General features: G+C 36.5%; 1 protein-coding gene across 2 annotated transcripts in view; it reads left to right on the top strand.

Moving 5' to 3' along the window:
- The first annotated feature begins 586 nt into the window (after positions 1–586).
- The window catches only part of BRWD1 (bromodomain and WD repeat domain containing 1), a 172,902-nt gene continuing 156,946 nt past the window's right edge, over positions 587–16,542 (top strand). For both annotated transcript variants that reach the window (XM_044670302.1, XM_044670303.1), the window contains exons 1-4: positions 587–668; positions 838–896; positions 1,080–1,109; positions 1,276–1,335. In XM_044670302.1, coding sequence (XP_044526237.1) covers positions 620–668; positions 838–896; positions 1,080–1,109; positions 1,276–1,335 — 198 coding nt within the window. In that variant the 5' untranslated portion in view covers positions 587–619. The remainder of the gene's footprint in view (positions 669–837; positions 897–1,079; positions 1,110–1,275; positions 1,336–16,542) is intronic.

Genomic DNA, 16,542 nt, shown 5'->3' with positions numbered 1-16,542 from the left:
TTCGTTCCAATGCTCCTTCCACCAACTGCTTGGGAAAAGAGGCTCGGTAAGACCAGAGTTACCCTTACACCTGCCCCACTTCGAGAACCTAATGGAAACGGCGCTCTCCAGATTCCGAACACCAATTTTTCGACAAACACCCATACAGCACTTCTGGCTCAGTCCAAGCAACAGCACTACCACCTACAGCTGAAGACAAGGAGGAGTCTCTTCACGCGCGCACTGATTCCAAAATTGTCTGTCCTACCTCATCTCCTTCTATTTTCCAGGGCAGGAAGCTAAAAAGAAAAAATTTTCCCAACATCCTAAAATATGCTTTTATTACTAAAAAAGAAGTCGCTATTACATCCAAGTAGAGGGTTTGGTCACTGCTTTTCTTCCCCCAAGTACTTCAAAACTAGAACTACTTTTTTCTCTCTCAGCCGCTTTGACTGCGGCGGTTACGCCGTCATCAGCGTCGGAAACGTCACGACGTCGTGAGGTCGCTACGCTGCATGGCTACAGGAAAGAGTCGGAGTTAGGAGGAGGGGGAGGGCTGGACCCTAAAGTGATTATCTCCGTTAGGCCCTACCGCGGCCTACGGCAGTCCTTCACCTTTTTCAGCCTCCCCTCACGGGTCATGGCAGAACGCTCGGCTTCCAGACATCCTGTGCCTCCCATTGAGTCGGGTAAGAGGAGGCGGGAGTTCCCATTTACACTTCTAGTGACTGGAGCTCCCCGGTCGGCTTCTTTACAGTCCCTTTCCCTGCGGCTGACCGTTTTCCTTGTAATTCTACCCCCAACCGGCGCGCTCAATCTCCGGCCCGGCTTAGCTCTGGTTTTCTCTTCTTTCCGCAGAACTCTATTTCCTCATCGCTCGGTACTTGTCTGCCGGTCCTTGCCGGAGAGCAGCCCAGGTGAGTCAAGGGGACAGGCGGCGGATCCCTCTCCACCTTTCCCCCCCACCCTGGGCGGTTGCATTTCTTGCTGCATCTTTTCCATTCTTCGTATTGGGAGGTGGAGATGTTTTGAAGGAATCTTCCCTAAAATTTATTTTTTCTCCCCCCAGTCTCCTAACTTGAGTATCTTGTTTACTTCAGGTGCTGGTGCAGGAACTGGAACAGTACCAGGTCTGTACTTTTCTTCTATCCTCTCTCTCTCCCGCCCCTCTCCCTACCCTGCTGTGTCCCCTCCCCCATTTCTTGTCCAGAGAGTAGTTCATTCTCTTTTTAACTCATTTTATCAGGTTGTCCCAAATCGAAATTTTAGTGATATATGTGCGTTTTGTTTTTCTAGTTGTTGCCGAAGAGACTGGATTGGGAAGGCAATGAATATGACTGGAAATATGAAGACTTGGTGAGATTTTGCTGTTTATTTATATATATATATGTGTGTGTGTATATATATATATATACACACATACATATCAGTTTTTTATTTTTTAAATCTTACCCCCCCCAAAAAAAAACCCTACCTTTTTAAACAAACCGAAAATTTAGTACACATAGGCTAAAATATAAACTACAGTTTCTCTGAAATGTGTTTCCTCTTGTCATTTTAGTTGAGTGTTTGTTTTGGTAATTCAGTAAAAAAAACTTGTGAATTGAATTTGTAGGTGGTTTGTATGTATATATTCATTTAGGTGGTTTTATTGGCATTTTGATAGTGGAACTTTGGCCATTATCTCATGTATCTTTACCTATTCTTAGCTGTTCATTGACTAGTAGAAGTTCTGGACCTTAAAATTGGGGAATAATTAGTATATCTGTTTAACATTCTTGGCATTATTTTAACTCCTTTGTGAAGATTCTAGAAGGTAGGATACTGAAAATTGACTTCTTTGTAATGCTACATTTTATGCCTTTAATGAGCATAATTAAAGATTAAAGTTTTAGATTATATTTTTTCTTTTCTTCCCTTATTAAGGAATTTCAATTCCTTATTTTGAGATATTGGCACTTAAGTAGCACTAAATTATGAAGTTTATGTGCCTGCACAATCTTAGGTTCACATATTAGCAAGTCACTTAACCTCTGTTTGCCTTATTAGTCTATTGGAGAAGGAATTAGCAAACCACTCCGTTATCCTTGCTAAGGATATGGCCAGGATCACAACACCACATTATATGTTTGGAACATCTTGTTGGTGCTAAGTAGTTTATATATGAGAGAATAAGATAATTCTTGTAAAGAATAGTCAGTCTGGGCCAGTTAGATGGCTCTGGGGATAGAGAACCAGGCCTGGAAACTGGAGGTCCAGTCTGGTCTCTGATATTTCCTGATAGCTGTATGACCCTGAGCAAGTCACTTAACCCCAAATGCCTAGCCTTTACTGATCTTCTGATCAACATTAATATCAATTCTAAGATAGAAGGCAAGGGTGTTTTTGTTTTTGTTTTTTTTCCTTCTCCTTTTTAAGTTTAGTCAGCTTTGGGTAGCAGCTAGGTGGTGCAGTGGATAGAATGTTGGGCCTGGAAGGAAGACTCATCTTATTTAGTGTAAATCTAGCCTCAGACATTTATTAGCTGTGTGACTGTGGGCATATTCTTAGTATCTCTGCCAAGAAAAACCCAAATGCCCAAAGAGTTAGACTTGATTAAAATGACTGAACCGCAGAGTCAGCTTTATGTTGGGAAAGTTGTCAGGTTTTTTTGGGGGGAGTGAGGGAGAAATTCCTAGAAAATAACTTAGAATTAAATATTTAAAAGAACTATTTGGGGAAATAGATTTAATCTCTGGTCATTTCTCCCCATGTGAATCACCTATAAGAAGTCTTTCTTAAAAAATATTTCATTGATGTCTTTTTGTCTTTATATCAGTCATTTTAACTTTATACTTTTTCCAAATTGACTCTTCCTTTAATACAAAGAAAAATTAAGAAAAAAAATCTGATATAATAATCATATTTGAAGATGTATACTTTATTCTGCCTTAGTAGTTTTACCTGTTTCTGTTGTTAGTGAAGTTATGTTTGATTATTTGCTTGTGACTGTAGGAAGTTGTAATTGCTTAGTCTTTTTTTGCTGTGAGGGAATGTGTGAAGCACAATGCTAAGCTCTTTTTACAAATATTTTCTGATTCCCACAACAATTCTTTGAAGTAGGTTTCTCCATTTCACAGTTAAGGAAATGGGAGAGAAACAGGAGGTGTTAGCTATAGCTCTGCTATTAGGAACATGAGGTGAAATGTGCTTTTTATTGCTCAGGGATTGCCTTTGAGGCCTACCTTTATCTTATTCCCTTTTTTAGCTTCTCACCCTCCTCCCAGTCTATTGCTTTGGAATCTTCCCTAAGAGTATAAACCATCTGTATGTAGTCTGACATCCTACAATAACTAGAAAATCCAAGAAGGTTCATTATGACCAAAGCTCCTTCCCAGGAACCTCCTTTATTCATTTCTCTATCTAGACTCCTAGAAAACTTGGACTCCAACTTCTTTCAGGGACAAAATTGGATTTTTTTTTTTTTTGTTAATTTTTGGGAGACTATCTTTTTTGCTCTTGAACAATATTCTAACTAAAGATTCTTTAATCTGGAGCTTGTGAATTTGTTTTTGAACTAATTTGATAATTGTATTTTAATAAAAATAGTATTTTGAGAAGAGGTCCATGATTTCACAAGATTCTCCCTAAAAAAATCTTATGACCCAAAAAGTTAAGATTCTGCTGTAATCTTTACTTATCACTTTGCACCAAAGGACTAGATTTAGAAATCTTGTTCTGGGTCATAACTACTACACCTGGAGGACACATCTTCCACCTTGTTCACTGAATTGTTTGAGAAAAGTAATAACACTTTGGCAACCACCTGTCAATCAGTTACTAGATTTCTTGTTATTTGGACTTCACTCAGAAATCAGAGTCTAGCAGTGAGTCAAAGTAGGAATCAAGGACATGTTTCACAGACAGTAGTATATTTTCTGACTGCATCATCTCCTGCCAATGTGGAAAAGGAAAAGAACTGATGCTTAATATAAGTTCATTTAGGTCTCAGAGGACCTATTTGTTTTTCCAGCTGTTTGAAAGATAACAGGTTTCTTTCATACTTCCATCTCATTGGGCCCTTAAAGGTAGGAGCCATATTCAGTTCACCCTTCTCCTTCTTGTGGCTACCAAATTTTCACTTTATCCATCTATATCCTGAGATTCAGATTTACAGATCTGCTAAGAGAGAAAGCTTCCCTTCGGCACCCCACTACCCCCCCAAAATCCATTAAACATTTGTTAAATACCTTCTAAGTGTTAGAATCTGGGCTGGATACTGGGGCTACAAAAGCAAAAGTGGGATAGTCACAATCAAGGAATGTACATTCTACTAGGGAGATAAAACACTTGTTAGGTGGTAGAGACTATGGAAGAGAACTGTGGACTAGCCAGTTTCACAGAGATTGGAGGAGAACTGGCATTGAGGTGTCATGGAAACTTCATTAAGGAAAAGAGAATGATCAATGTTAAAGTCTTCAGGGAAGTCAAAAGGATGAGAATAGACCATTGGATCTGGCAGCTAAGAAATCATTGATAATTTTGGCGATAGCAGTTTCAGGAAATTGAATAAGTTGGAAAATCAGATTGTAGAGAATTATGAAGAGAGGGAGGAAAAAAAGGAAGAAAGGAAACAAGCATTTATTAAGCACCTACTATATATATATTGGGTTTTGGTAAGTAATTTACAGATATTTGATCCTTATAACAACCCTGAGAGGTAAGTACTATTGTTATCTCTATTTTATAGTATAGGAAACTGAGGGTATGGAGGTTATGTGAATTGTTCAGGTTCATACATCGTCTTCCTGATACCTATTCACCGTGCCACTTCTGATGTAAGGAATTGGAGGGGAACTATTGTAGATAGCCTTTTCCAGGAGTTTAGACATAAAAAGGAAGAAGATACATGAGATAATTGAGATGGATGGATTAAGTGAAGGTTTTTTGAGAAAGGAAACATAGACAGTAGTAAAGTCAAGGAGATAGTAAAGTAGGTGAGAGGATGGAGATGATAGGGGTCAGTATGCTAGGAAAAGGATAGACTAAAATTTCATGCTCAGAGAGTAGGTTTTCCTTGCCATGGAGAAGGGCAGGTACTACTTCATGTGAGATAGGTAAAGAAGCAGATTGTAGGAGAAGGCATGTGAGATAAGGAAGAGGAGAGAAAACTATTTTAGATTTTTTTGTCCTTTTGAGAACTTGAAGAAACTTAGTTTCTCTTAGAAGACGTATCTTATGTTCTCTGGTGCCCCCTTATGCAATGAACCAAGAAGAGGACTAATCTGACTTAGCTACTAACAAACTGACTTAAGAATAGTTTAGAGAGAGTAAAAAGTAAAGAATATGTAGAAAATTAGAGCACTCATCAAACTTTTATGATCACCAAACTGTAATAATTAAAATTACGAGGCCAATAGTAGTTTAATAACTTTATTAAATCAAAGTAATGGTAGTAATAAAGAGAGGGAAAGGTAGGAAAGAAGTAGAGAGATACTTAACTTTCTAATCTATTGGCTGCCATGATGGGCCTGTGGCTAAACTCCAATAAGGGTTCCTTCAGTTCTCCATGACAGGCACCTGGTCTGACCTTATAAGCTCTTTTCTCCACCCACTAAATTTCACATTTCACATCTCAGGAACCAACCATGGTTTCTTAATTTGCTGGGGCAGTGCCTATGGAATTAGCTTCCTGTCTCTTGATTTCTTGTTTCTTTAACTTTCTCAGAGGGTTTATCTATACTTGAATTTAATCAATGGTGTTTGGCTTCCAGGTCACTGAGAGAAGACGTTAAAAAAAGCAACATAATGGAGAGAGAAATTTGCTTCCAATAATATGCTCCTTAGTAACATTTCCAAACCATTTGTCTGCCAGTCTTTTTTTTTTTTTTTTTTTTTTTAACCTTCCATCTTAGAATCAATACTGTGTATTGGTTCTAAGGCAGAAGAGTGGTAAGGGCTAGGAAGTGGGGGTTAAGTGATTTACCCAGGATCACACAGCTGGGATGTGTCTGAGGCCAGACTTGAACCTAGGGCCTCCTGTCTCTAGACCTGACTCAATCCACTGAGCTACCCAGCTTTCCTTCTATGTCTCTTTAAGATTTACTCTATTGGACTATATCATCTTAATTTAGTTCCTTTTTATCTATAAGGATCCTAACCTCCCCTCCCCCATTTACTTCATTTTTTCAAGGAATTCAGTACATGACCTACAATCTTTTACTATAACTTGAAAGCTGCTCTCAGATTTGGGGACACAAGTGTAAAAAATGATGTCCTGTCAAACACCCTGGCCTCCTGGTTAATTAACCTCAAGTCTTATGACCATAATTCCCCTACATTTATCCTCAAGGATGGTTATATCCTTGTTCTCATCATTCATTTTATCTAAACTATCTTGAACTCTGAAATTACTCTGATTCCATTCTCTTCTACCATTATTTCTGCTTCCATTTTCCCAATTCTATTCTTCAAAACCAAGACACCAGTAATTTTGAAGTCATCTTTCTTACTCCAACCTCTTTATTCTCTTCATTGTTTCGACCATACAGTTAAAAAAACCATGTGTTCCAGACTGAAATTGCTTGTTCCCCAAATCAAGTTGCTTGTCATTGCCTGCTAAAAAACAACCTTGGGTTAATTTTGACCAGTTTCTTTTTCTACTTGCTTACTGGTAAATGATGGTAGAGAAAACTATAATCTGTACCACTAAAAATATAAAGGGCCCTCACTAGAACATATAAATTATTTTTTTTCCCTTGCCTGATTCTTTACAGCTACTGCTACAAAATTGCATTCTTCTATGCCATACTACCTGTAAATTCTTTCATTGTGTGACCTCCAAAAATTGGGATCATTTGTTATAGCTTTCTTTAATTCCCTGAGCTACCTATCAAAAACCTTCTATCATTTCTATTCTCTCATTGAATCTAAGAGGAAGAGGTGGCCCTTCTTGCTAAGACCAATTCTACTTGTGTCTTTGTTCCTATTCTTGGAGTTTACAATTTTTATTTCCTCTTATTATTTCTCTCCATTAGCTATAGACAGGTGACATCTCCTTCATCCTCAGGGGAAAAAATCTACAAAACAACCCCCCCCAACCTTGACATTCCCTTGAGAAAATCTGTATTACATAAACACAGATTTTAAGATTTGAAAGGGTCCTCATGTACTTGATAAGTTAATCATCCCCAAACTTATAATAGAAAGGAATCTTACTATAATGAAATCAGCAAGTCCAGCCTTTGTTTGAAGATTTCCAATGAGATGTGAAACTATCTCTTATTGGGGCAGCATGTATTCTACTTTTGAATGGCTTGAATTTGTAAGTTTTTTCTGATGTCATACTTATACTTAGATTTTAACATCTACTCATTGTTTCTGTTCTTAGGCCAATTGGAACAAATCTAATTCCTCTTCCATAAAACATCTCTTCAGACATTTGTGCACAGCTCTGAAGCTAAATACAGTTTTGCAACTGATTCTTATATGTCATTGACTCAAAGCCATTTACCATCCTAGATACCCTCCTCTAGAAACTGCCAATTTATTTATTAATTTTTTTAAACCTTACCTTCCATCTTGGAACCAATACTGTGTATTGACTCCAAGGCAGAAGAGTGGTAAGGGCTAGGTAATGGGGGTCAAGTGACTTGCCCAGGGTAACACAGCTGGGAAGTGTCTGAGGTCAGATTTGAACCTAGGACCTCCCATCTCTAGGCCTGGCTCTCAATCCACTGAGCTCTACCCAGCTGCCCCGAAACTCCCAATTTATTAATATCCTTTATACTCTTGACAAACAACACAATATTCCACAAATGTGCAAAAGGTGTAGTGCAGCGTGTCTCTCAGCTTCCTGTTCCTGAAACCTATTCCCTTCAATGCAGCCCAAGATGGCATGAACTTTCTTGGCTGCCATATCACCCTGCTAACTGAGACCAAGCTAAAGTGAACTCCTAAATCTTTTTCACAAAACACTTGCTATCCATTCATAATATCTCCCCCACTTTGTACTTGTGGAGTTTTTTTTATGCTCATTTTTTTCTATTGAATTTTACTTTATATTGACCTCAGTGATCTAGTGGATAAAGATCTTTCTGCAACCCATTTGCCAGTGTGATAGCTATTGCTCCTAATTCTGTCATCTGCAAATATGATAAGCATTGTATGTTTTTATGCTTGTCATTATTAAAAATTTTAAATAGCACAACATCAGGCTAATATTCTCTATTGGAGACCTCCATGTTTTGGCCACTAATAACCATTCTTTGAATTTGGGCATCTAGTCAGCTCTGAATCCTTTTTTTCCCCCATTCATTATAAAGATGTTTATTTTTATTGCATACCTATTATGTACAAGGTGCTGTGGGATTACAAAAAAGAAGTAAGAGATCATCTGATCTCATAATATTTGCATATATCTGTTTTTTTTCAGTCTCTATTACATTTACATAATCAGTTTTATCAAAAGTCACTCCAGGGACTTACAGTAGCTTAGTTATCTTTGAATTTTCTTTCTTCCAATGCCTAGCAGCCATGGTTTTCTTATTTAATCTATACCTCTCCTTCTTTGCAAGAATTATAAGAGATACTTGATCAAAAGTGTCAGTAAAATCTAAGTAAACTATATTCGCCCTCAGATACTTCCCAGCTGTGTGACCCTGGGCAAGTCACTTGACCCCCATTGCCCACCCTTACCACTCTTCCAACCAAGGAACCAATACACAGAAGTTAAGGGTTTAAAAAAAAAAACAAACAAAAACTATATTTGCAGCATTCCCCTCATCTATTAATTTAATGATCTTATCTAAAATGAAAATGAAACTAGCCTTATGTGACATGTTTTTGATGCAGTCGTGCTGATATTTTATAATCACTCTTTTCTAGATATTAACCAATTATCTTTTTTTTTTTTAAACCCTTGTACTTTCGGTGTATTGTCTCATAGGTGGAAGATTGGTAAGGGTGGGCAATGGGGGTTGAGTGACCTGCCCAGGGTCACACAGCTGGGAAGTGGCTGAGGCCGGGTTTGAACCTAGGACCTCCTGTCTCTAGGCCTGACTCTCACTCCACTGAGCTACCCAGCTGCCCCCAACCAATTATCTTTTTAATAGTCCTTCCTAGAATGATTTTCCAAAGATTCAAATGTCACTTAAGAATAGCTTAGCAGTTAAATTTGTTCATGACCCAAGAATAAAGGGCAACTTAAGTACTCTCATTATTTCCTTATTTATCTTGGTTTTCAGCCCTTTGTTAAGTAATTTTGGTTCTTTGGTCATTTCTAGTGTAAAGGATATTTTTTGTAGAGAAAAACAAAATAAAAATTTAGCAGTTATCCCTTTATTGTCATGGGTCATTGGTCAAGCATGTTACTTTATTGTTCTCCAGTATAGTTTTTTTTCAAAACCCTTTTTTGTGTAGTTGGCTTCTTTTGTCAGCCTCAACTCATTCTGGGCTTGAGCATTTCTGACTTTTTTTTATATTTTATATTTTTTATTACTTTTATATTACTTATCCTTGTTTCTATATTCTGTAGTTCCTTTTTAAAATCTTGAGTTGTGTGTTCACATTATCTTTGAAGGCAATTCTCATTTTTCTTCCTTATTGGAAAGTTTTGTGTTTTAGAATTTCATTCTTGTACATCTCCAATCCTTCCTGGGCTGACTAGTCTGTCTGAAGCAAGAAATTCTACTTCTCTTTTCTCTTAATACCTTCTAACCCCCTTTGATACTTGCTTTGCCAAAAGCAAAGATTTCCATTATTTCCACCCCAGCTACTTGGGCTGCTCTATAGTCCTACTGCCTAATTTACAGATGAGGAAACCAAGACCCAGGAAGGTCATGACTTGTTCAAGATGACAGAGGTGGAATTTGAATCCATATTTTTTTATGCCAATAATGGTATTACTTAGTGGAAATGCCTTATGAGAAAATCTTAATGATTTTTCAAGTGAAAGTTAACTAATATGGACAAGTTATAATAGAGTCAGCATTCATGAGGCCTACTTGATCTCACAATGAAACACATCCCTTGTGTAATTTTGAACCTTCAAATGCTCCAGACAATCATTTTTTTTTGAGAAATATGAGCAAGGATTTGTAGTTTTTCAAGTTGTTAAAAGTTTCTGATTGTTTCAAGTTGTTGAGAATCTGAAAATTGCAAAGAATTTTGTTAATGAGTTTGTGATTTTATTAAGATTTGTTATAATAAATTTTATTTGGATTAATTACACCATAATAGAATTATTTGTGTAGATTTTTATAAAAATGAAAAGTCAGGATAAAAGTTTTTATGTGAAAAGAGATGACCTTGCTTCATAAAAAAAGCATTGTTTTACAGCTTGTAAGAGCTTCAGAGTGAAGGGGAAATGTTGACACTTTTTAAAGGTCTATTCAGCAAAAACTGATGCTTACTTGCACAAGTGCTCTGTATGACTACTGAGACTAGGATAGATGATAACTTGCTTAGGTTTACCTACAGAGCAACGTAGCAGCTTTATTAATGCCATATTAAATGCCTAGTCTATAGAAGTATAGAAGTCACTGGGGATATAAAAGAAACAATTCAAATAATCGATACCTTGAAGGAACTCACTTTTCACTGGAATGGGGAAGGGCAAATTATTTACATATATTGTATTGGAGGTTAGACTTGTAAAAGGGAGATTTTAGGTATTTTATAGATATATATTTAAAGTGTGGCCACCAGGAATCAACAATTCAGATTGATTCCGTAATTAAATTAGACCCAACTCAGGACCGGGTTTAAGGTAATTTATTTACAATTAGGAAGGTAAAAGGTAGGGAAATAGAGAGAGGGAGAGGCTAAATAAATGAGGCTACAAGCCACAAGGCCTAGCAACCAGATAGGCTAGTTGCCTACTTAAAGCAGAGTTTGGAAGTGGCCTAGGTAGGCCAAGGAAGTCAGCCTAACTTAACCACGTGACCATTCTGAGTAGAAGCTGCCTGAGGTCTCAAATGAGGAAGTATGGAGGAATAATTCTCTCTTTTGCTGGAATTTCTTTCTCAACTGTGTCCTCTTTTTAAAATGCTTAGCATTTTTATATATAAGCCAGCAGTTGCTCTTGGCCCTCCTCCATATGCTCTATTTTCTTCTCTATATGCTCTACACTCCCCTCTAATTTACTTAATCTCCTTGAGTTAGTGGCATCCAGCTTCTCTGGTAGTTTCTTTTGGGAGAAGTAAAGATAAACCATTCAGCCTACATTACTATCACACTTACAAACAGTGCAAGAAATATCCCTTGAAATGTATTTTTTGGGACTACTGACCCAAAAAAAGTTGAGACAAAGCATAAGAAAATATATTGTAGCAGTCTGTCAGAAATCTTTATACATAAAACAATTATATTTGTATTGCAAGTAATCTGTCAGGATATAAGTGACCATTGTGTGTGACTAGTTCAGTAGACTCCATCTACTCTTAAGTTATGATCTACTTTTACTTGCTAAAGAAGGCTTTAAAAATAACAATTGATTTTTTTAACATGTCATTTTGTGACAACCTCCCTTCAATTGAACCCTTCCTTGCAACAGAAAAAATAATGCAGCCAGCCCTCCTAGTGTATGCAACATTGTGCTTTCAGTCTCTTCTTTCTCACATGTAAAATGAGTGTTGATCTCTAAGTGGCCCTCTTAATTCTAGACCTTTGGCTAATTCCTTTATCCAAAACTAAGTGAATACAACTTTGCATTGGAGAACTTTGTATGTAAGTATTTCTTAGCTGTTTCTGCTGCTTCATTTTTAGTTAATCGTGACCTTCTAAAAATTGAAGGATTACCTAGATTAATATGTTTCTCTAACATTTGGTATTCTTATTTTTCACTTAGAATGAATACTTAAAAGCTTGTGTCAGTTTCATGTTTTTACAGAGGATAGAAGAATCTGAAGGAGATCAGAAGCAGAGAGGGTCAAGAATATTAAATTCTGTAACTGAACCCAACAGACATTTCTGGGTACTATACTTAAGCTACTAGAGTTTCTTGATATTTTTTTCATCTCTTAAAAAAATATCATTCTACCCTTTGGGTTTTACAGGGCTATAGTTTATTAGTCAATTTACAGCTAGCATCTCATAAGCTTGTGTCCTTTTTGCTATTAATTATATTCTGTAGATCTTCCAGAATGTCTAACATTGAGATAATTAAGCAATTTTAACAACAGATGTCAATAATAGCTAGTATTTATATGGGTTTTTAAGGTTTTTAAAATGCTTTAAAAATATTAATCTCATTTGATCCTCATAGGAAACCAGTTTTACATATAAGGAAATTAGGCAGAAATTAGTTGAGTGATTTGCCCAGGGTCACACAGATAAGTATCTGAGTTGGGATTTGAGCACATCTTTTTGACTGTGGATCCAATACTGTGTCTGCTATTTTAGCTAGTTGCTTAGATTTAGGTGATGGAACATATTCTTATTGTTCTTTTGTGGGTATTATCTATCCATCATTATCTATGTTGCTTTCCTGCTTTTAGTCATAAAACCCAGTTTTTATGGTGGTGGATTTACCAAGTAACTGAGCTATTGTGGTAAACTTTTACTAGTCTACAAACAATTATTAATCAAAGATCTTTTTACCTGTAAACTCCTCAAAAAATAAAACCAAAAAACTCATCAGAATGAACCTGTCTCCTAATCCCTACTTTAGTTGTTGTTGAAAGCCCTAATTCCAGCAGTTCATGGCACAGGATTCAGATATTTCATTGTTTTGGGTCAGTGCTTTCAGTCATGTTTGACTCTTCACGACCCCTTTTGGGATTTTCTTGGCAAAAATACTGGAGTGGTTTCCCATTTTCTTCTCCAGCTCATTTAATAGATGAGGAAATTGAGATGAACAGGATCAAGTGATTTGCTCAGGGTCATACAACTAAATAGGTATCTGAGGCCAGATTTGAATTCAGCAAGATTTTTTTGCCTGACTTCAGGCCTAGGCTTCCTATACCACCTAGTTGCCCAGTACTGGATGTTCTATAATTTTATATAAGAATTCATTTATTTGATAGCTTATCTACTCTCAAGTGCCTGCTTTAATTAAGATTCTCTAAAATGAATTGAGATGTGATAGTTCTATTTCTTCCAATTATCCCATTTATATATGCAAGTTAATTCTTCATTGTATAGAAAATATTTATGGGAGGAATGTAGGCAAAAGCTATACAGGGTGGAAAGTTATGTGTGGGTTTTGAGCTATGCAGTTGATAAAAGCATAACTTTCTTGCATTGATGCTTATAGAAAATTCAAGGAAATGCTTACTTAAGGTTTATTCCTTGATAGTTTTAAATACTGGATGAAAATGAGATACTCTTTAGACTTTTATAAAAATAAGATGCTGGGAGAACCTTCTGGGGTAAAGATTTGGCTTTATTGTGGCAGAGAAATGGGTCAGAGGCCTATAGATTACCCAGTTGAACCTGAATTACTAAACACACACTTTTATGGTTTCATGTTGTTCTCCAAGAGGTCTTAGGGATTATTTCTAGACTTCCTGGCCTTTGAGTCCATTTCTGGACCTCTTGATCTTAATGACCTTTTGAATGGCCTGGTCCCTGTAAATTCTTAAATGAAATGGTTTAATATGAGTACAGTGGTTCATACACTTAGGATCAATATAATGATTTACTTATGATTAATGTGACAACACACACATATATAGTTAAAATGACTATAACGATATACTTTAAATTGCAACTCAGTTATTATCCTGGGACTACATTCTTAATCTGGTCACATGCACAGACTCTTACTTGGGTCTATTTTACTACAATTCACAGTTACAAGGTTTGGAACTAAAGGGATTCTTAAGCTAATACAAAGGAGAGGCTGTTTAATTAAATTTTCTTCTTACAAGAACAAAACAAAACAAAACAAAACAAAAGAACTACCTCTAGCAGGAGAGGGATATTCTTTAAGGAGAGACATTGAGGATACCTTATTGATTATCAGAGTGAAGCTCCCTTGATTGCTTCACCAGTTGTGATCCACTAAGCCGTATCAGCAAGCATTTAATGCTTATTGTGTGTCAGGTGTTCTAATAAGTGCTGGAAATGCAAATACAAACAAAAAGAAAGATAATCCTTGCCTACAAGGAGCATATATTGGAATGGAGGAAGACCACACATAAAAGGGTAGAAGAGATCTGAAGAGTCAGAAGTATAGACATGGTTGGCCTGGATGTCATCCTTAAAATGGAATTTCTGGGAAAAGCCAACCAATTAGAGGAAGAGACTGCAGAGCCAAGAAATCTTGGAGCCCTTCCTAGTTGCTTTGTACTCAGATGAGAAGTTAATGTTAGTGATCTAAACCCTGCCAACAAACAAGTCTCAAGAAATTTCTCACTACATTAAAACAATTTTTTTTTATTGATATCTTTTTTTAAACATCCCCATAGTTTTCTTCAGTATTTCTTCCTCTCCTTGCAGAGCTAAGTCTGTGTGAAAAATAGCATTTCTTAAAGAAGAAAAAGAAAAAGTGGGGGTGGGAATCAGCATAATTGATGGACATATCAAAAATCTGATATGTGTGATATGCAATACTTGTGGATTTCTCATCTCTAGAAAGTGGTAGGGTGGGACTTCTGAAGGCAAGATGGTAGAGTAGGGAAGACTTGAACCTTACTCTCATTGAGGGAATAACATCCACATTCAGTTAGGTATAGAAAACTTTATTATATCCTGCAGGGAAGTAGGAGGGGAAGGTAATAAAGGAAAGTGAGAGTTGACAGCAGGGAGGGTGGATTGGGGGAGCTAGTGGTCAGAAGCAGACCATTGGTGAGTAAAAGGAGAGAGAGAGAGAAAAATAAACAGGGGACAAATAGGATGGAGAGAAATACTCAGTATTCATAATGGAATAGGATGAACTCAGTCATAAAATAGAAGTGAATGAAAAACCAGAACTCTATAGGATGCTAGTTATAAGAAACACTTTTTAAGTAGGGAGACACATAGAGTAAAGGTAAAGAGCTGGACTAGAGTTGATTATACTTCAGCTAGAGTGAAAAAAGCAGGGTTAGCAATCATGATCTTCAACAATCTTGATCTATTTTTTTTAATTAAACCCTTACCTTCTGTCTTGGAGCCAATACACAGTGCCTTTCCTCTGTTATTTCCTATTTATCTTGTATATAGCTTGTTTTGTATATATTTGGGCACAGGAACTATCTTTTGCGTATTTTTGTCTTGTCTCCAGTGTTTACCATGAGTGGCACACCGTAGCAATTTAAGAAGTGTTTCATTGAATTGATTTATATTGGCCATGTTAATATATAAACTATTACTTGTAATCATGCTTTTGCATTGGCTATTCCTGGAATATTTTTTACCTATCTAGACTGTAGAATCTCTGACATACTTAAAGAATCAACTTAAATGAGGCCTTGGGCAGTAGATCTTTTCTGGTTCCCCCACAATAGTGCCTTCCTCATTAAGGTTGCTTTCCGTCTATTCTTGCATCTACTAATATATATGTATATGTTATTTCTTTATAATGTAAGCTCTTGCCCTTCATTTATTTATTTGTTTAGGGGTTTTGTTTAATTAATTAGAGTATTTTTCTGTGGTTACATGACTCATGTTCTTTCTCTCCCCTACTTCCACCCCACTCCCATAGCCAGTATTCAATTCCACTGGATTTTACATGTGTCATTAATTAAGTCCTATTTCCATATTATTAATATTTGCTATAATGTAAGCTTTTAGAAGTCAGGGACTATTTTTGAAGTTTTCTTTGTTTCCTCAAAGCTTAGCATAGTGCCTGGCACATGGTAATTATTTAATAAATGCTTTTTAAAAAATCTTTATTGATAACTTTTGTTTTTACATTGCTTAAAATTTTCTCCTGAAGTATTTTTAAAAGAAAAGTGGAGGGGCAGCTGGGTAGCTCAGTGGAGTGAGTCAGGCCTAGAGACCGGAGGTCGTAGGTTCAAACCCGGCCTCAGCCACTTCCCAGCTGTGTGACCCTGGGCAAGTCACTTGACCCCCATTGCCCACCCTTACCACTCTTCCACCTATGAGACAATACACCAAAGTATAAGGGTTTAAAAAAAAAAGAAAAGTGGAAATATACCAAAACAGATCAGTAAATGAAATATATGTGTGTATCTGCATATCAAACCTTCCCACCTATGTAAAGGTGTTGGAATTGTCTTCTCTTGGGCCCCAGTTGTTCTTTTTAAGTTTGCAACATTAACTTCTGATTTTTTGTTTTGTTTTGTTTTTGGCTCCACCTACATCACTTTATATCAGTCCATCATATTCATTTTTTCTTACATCAGAGCAATAATATTCCATTAAATTTATGTACCATAATATGTTCATTGATTTTCCATTTCATGGATATCTATTTTGTTTCTAGTTTTTTTGTTCCCAAAAAAGGGCTGCTTATCAATATTTTAGTGTGAATGTGAGTCTTTTATCCTTGAGGTATATGCCTAATAATGGAATTTCTGGGTATGGCTAACTTAATTATTTTTTTGTCTATAATTTCAATTTACTTTCCAAAATACTTGTACTAATTCATAGCTCCAACAGTATGCTAGTATGAAGTATTTATTAGTTGATTGATCT

Source organism: Gracilinanus agilis, chromosome 3, assembly GCF_016433145.1.
Source record: "Gracilinanus agilis isolate LMUSP501 chromosome 3, AgileGrace, whole genome shotgun sequence".
NCBI classification, from domain to species: Eukaryota; Metazoa; Chordata; class Mammalia; order Didelphimorphia; family Didelphidae; genus Gracilinanus; species Gracilinanus agilis.
The sequence above is the reverse complement of the archived record's forward strand: the minus strand, read 5'-3'. Positions and strand labels throughout refer to the sequence as shown.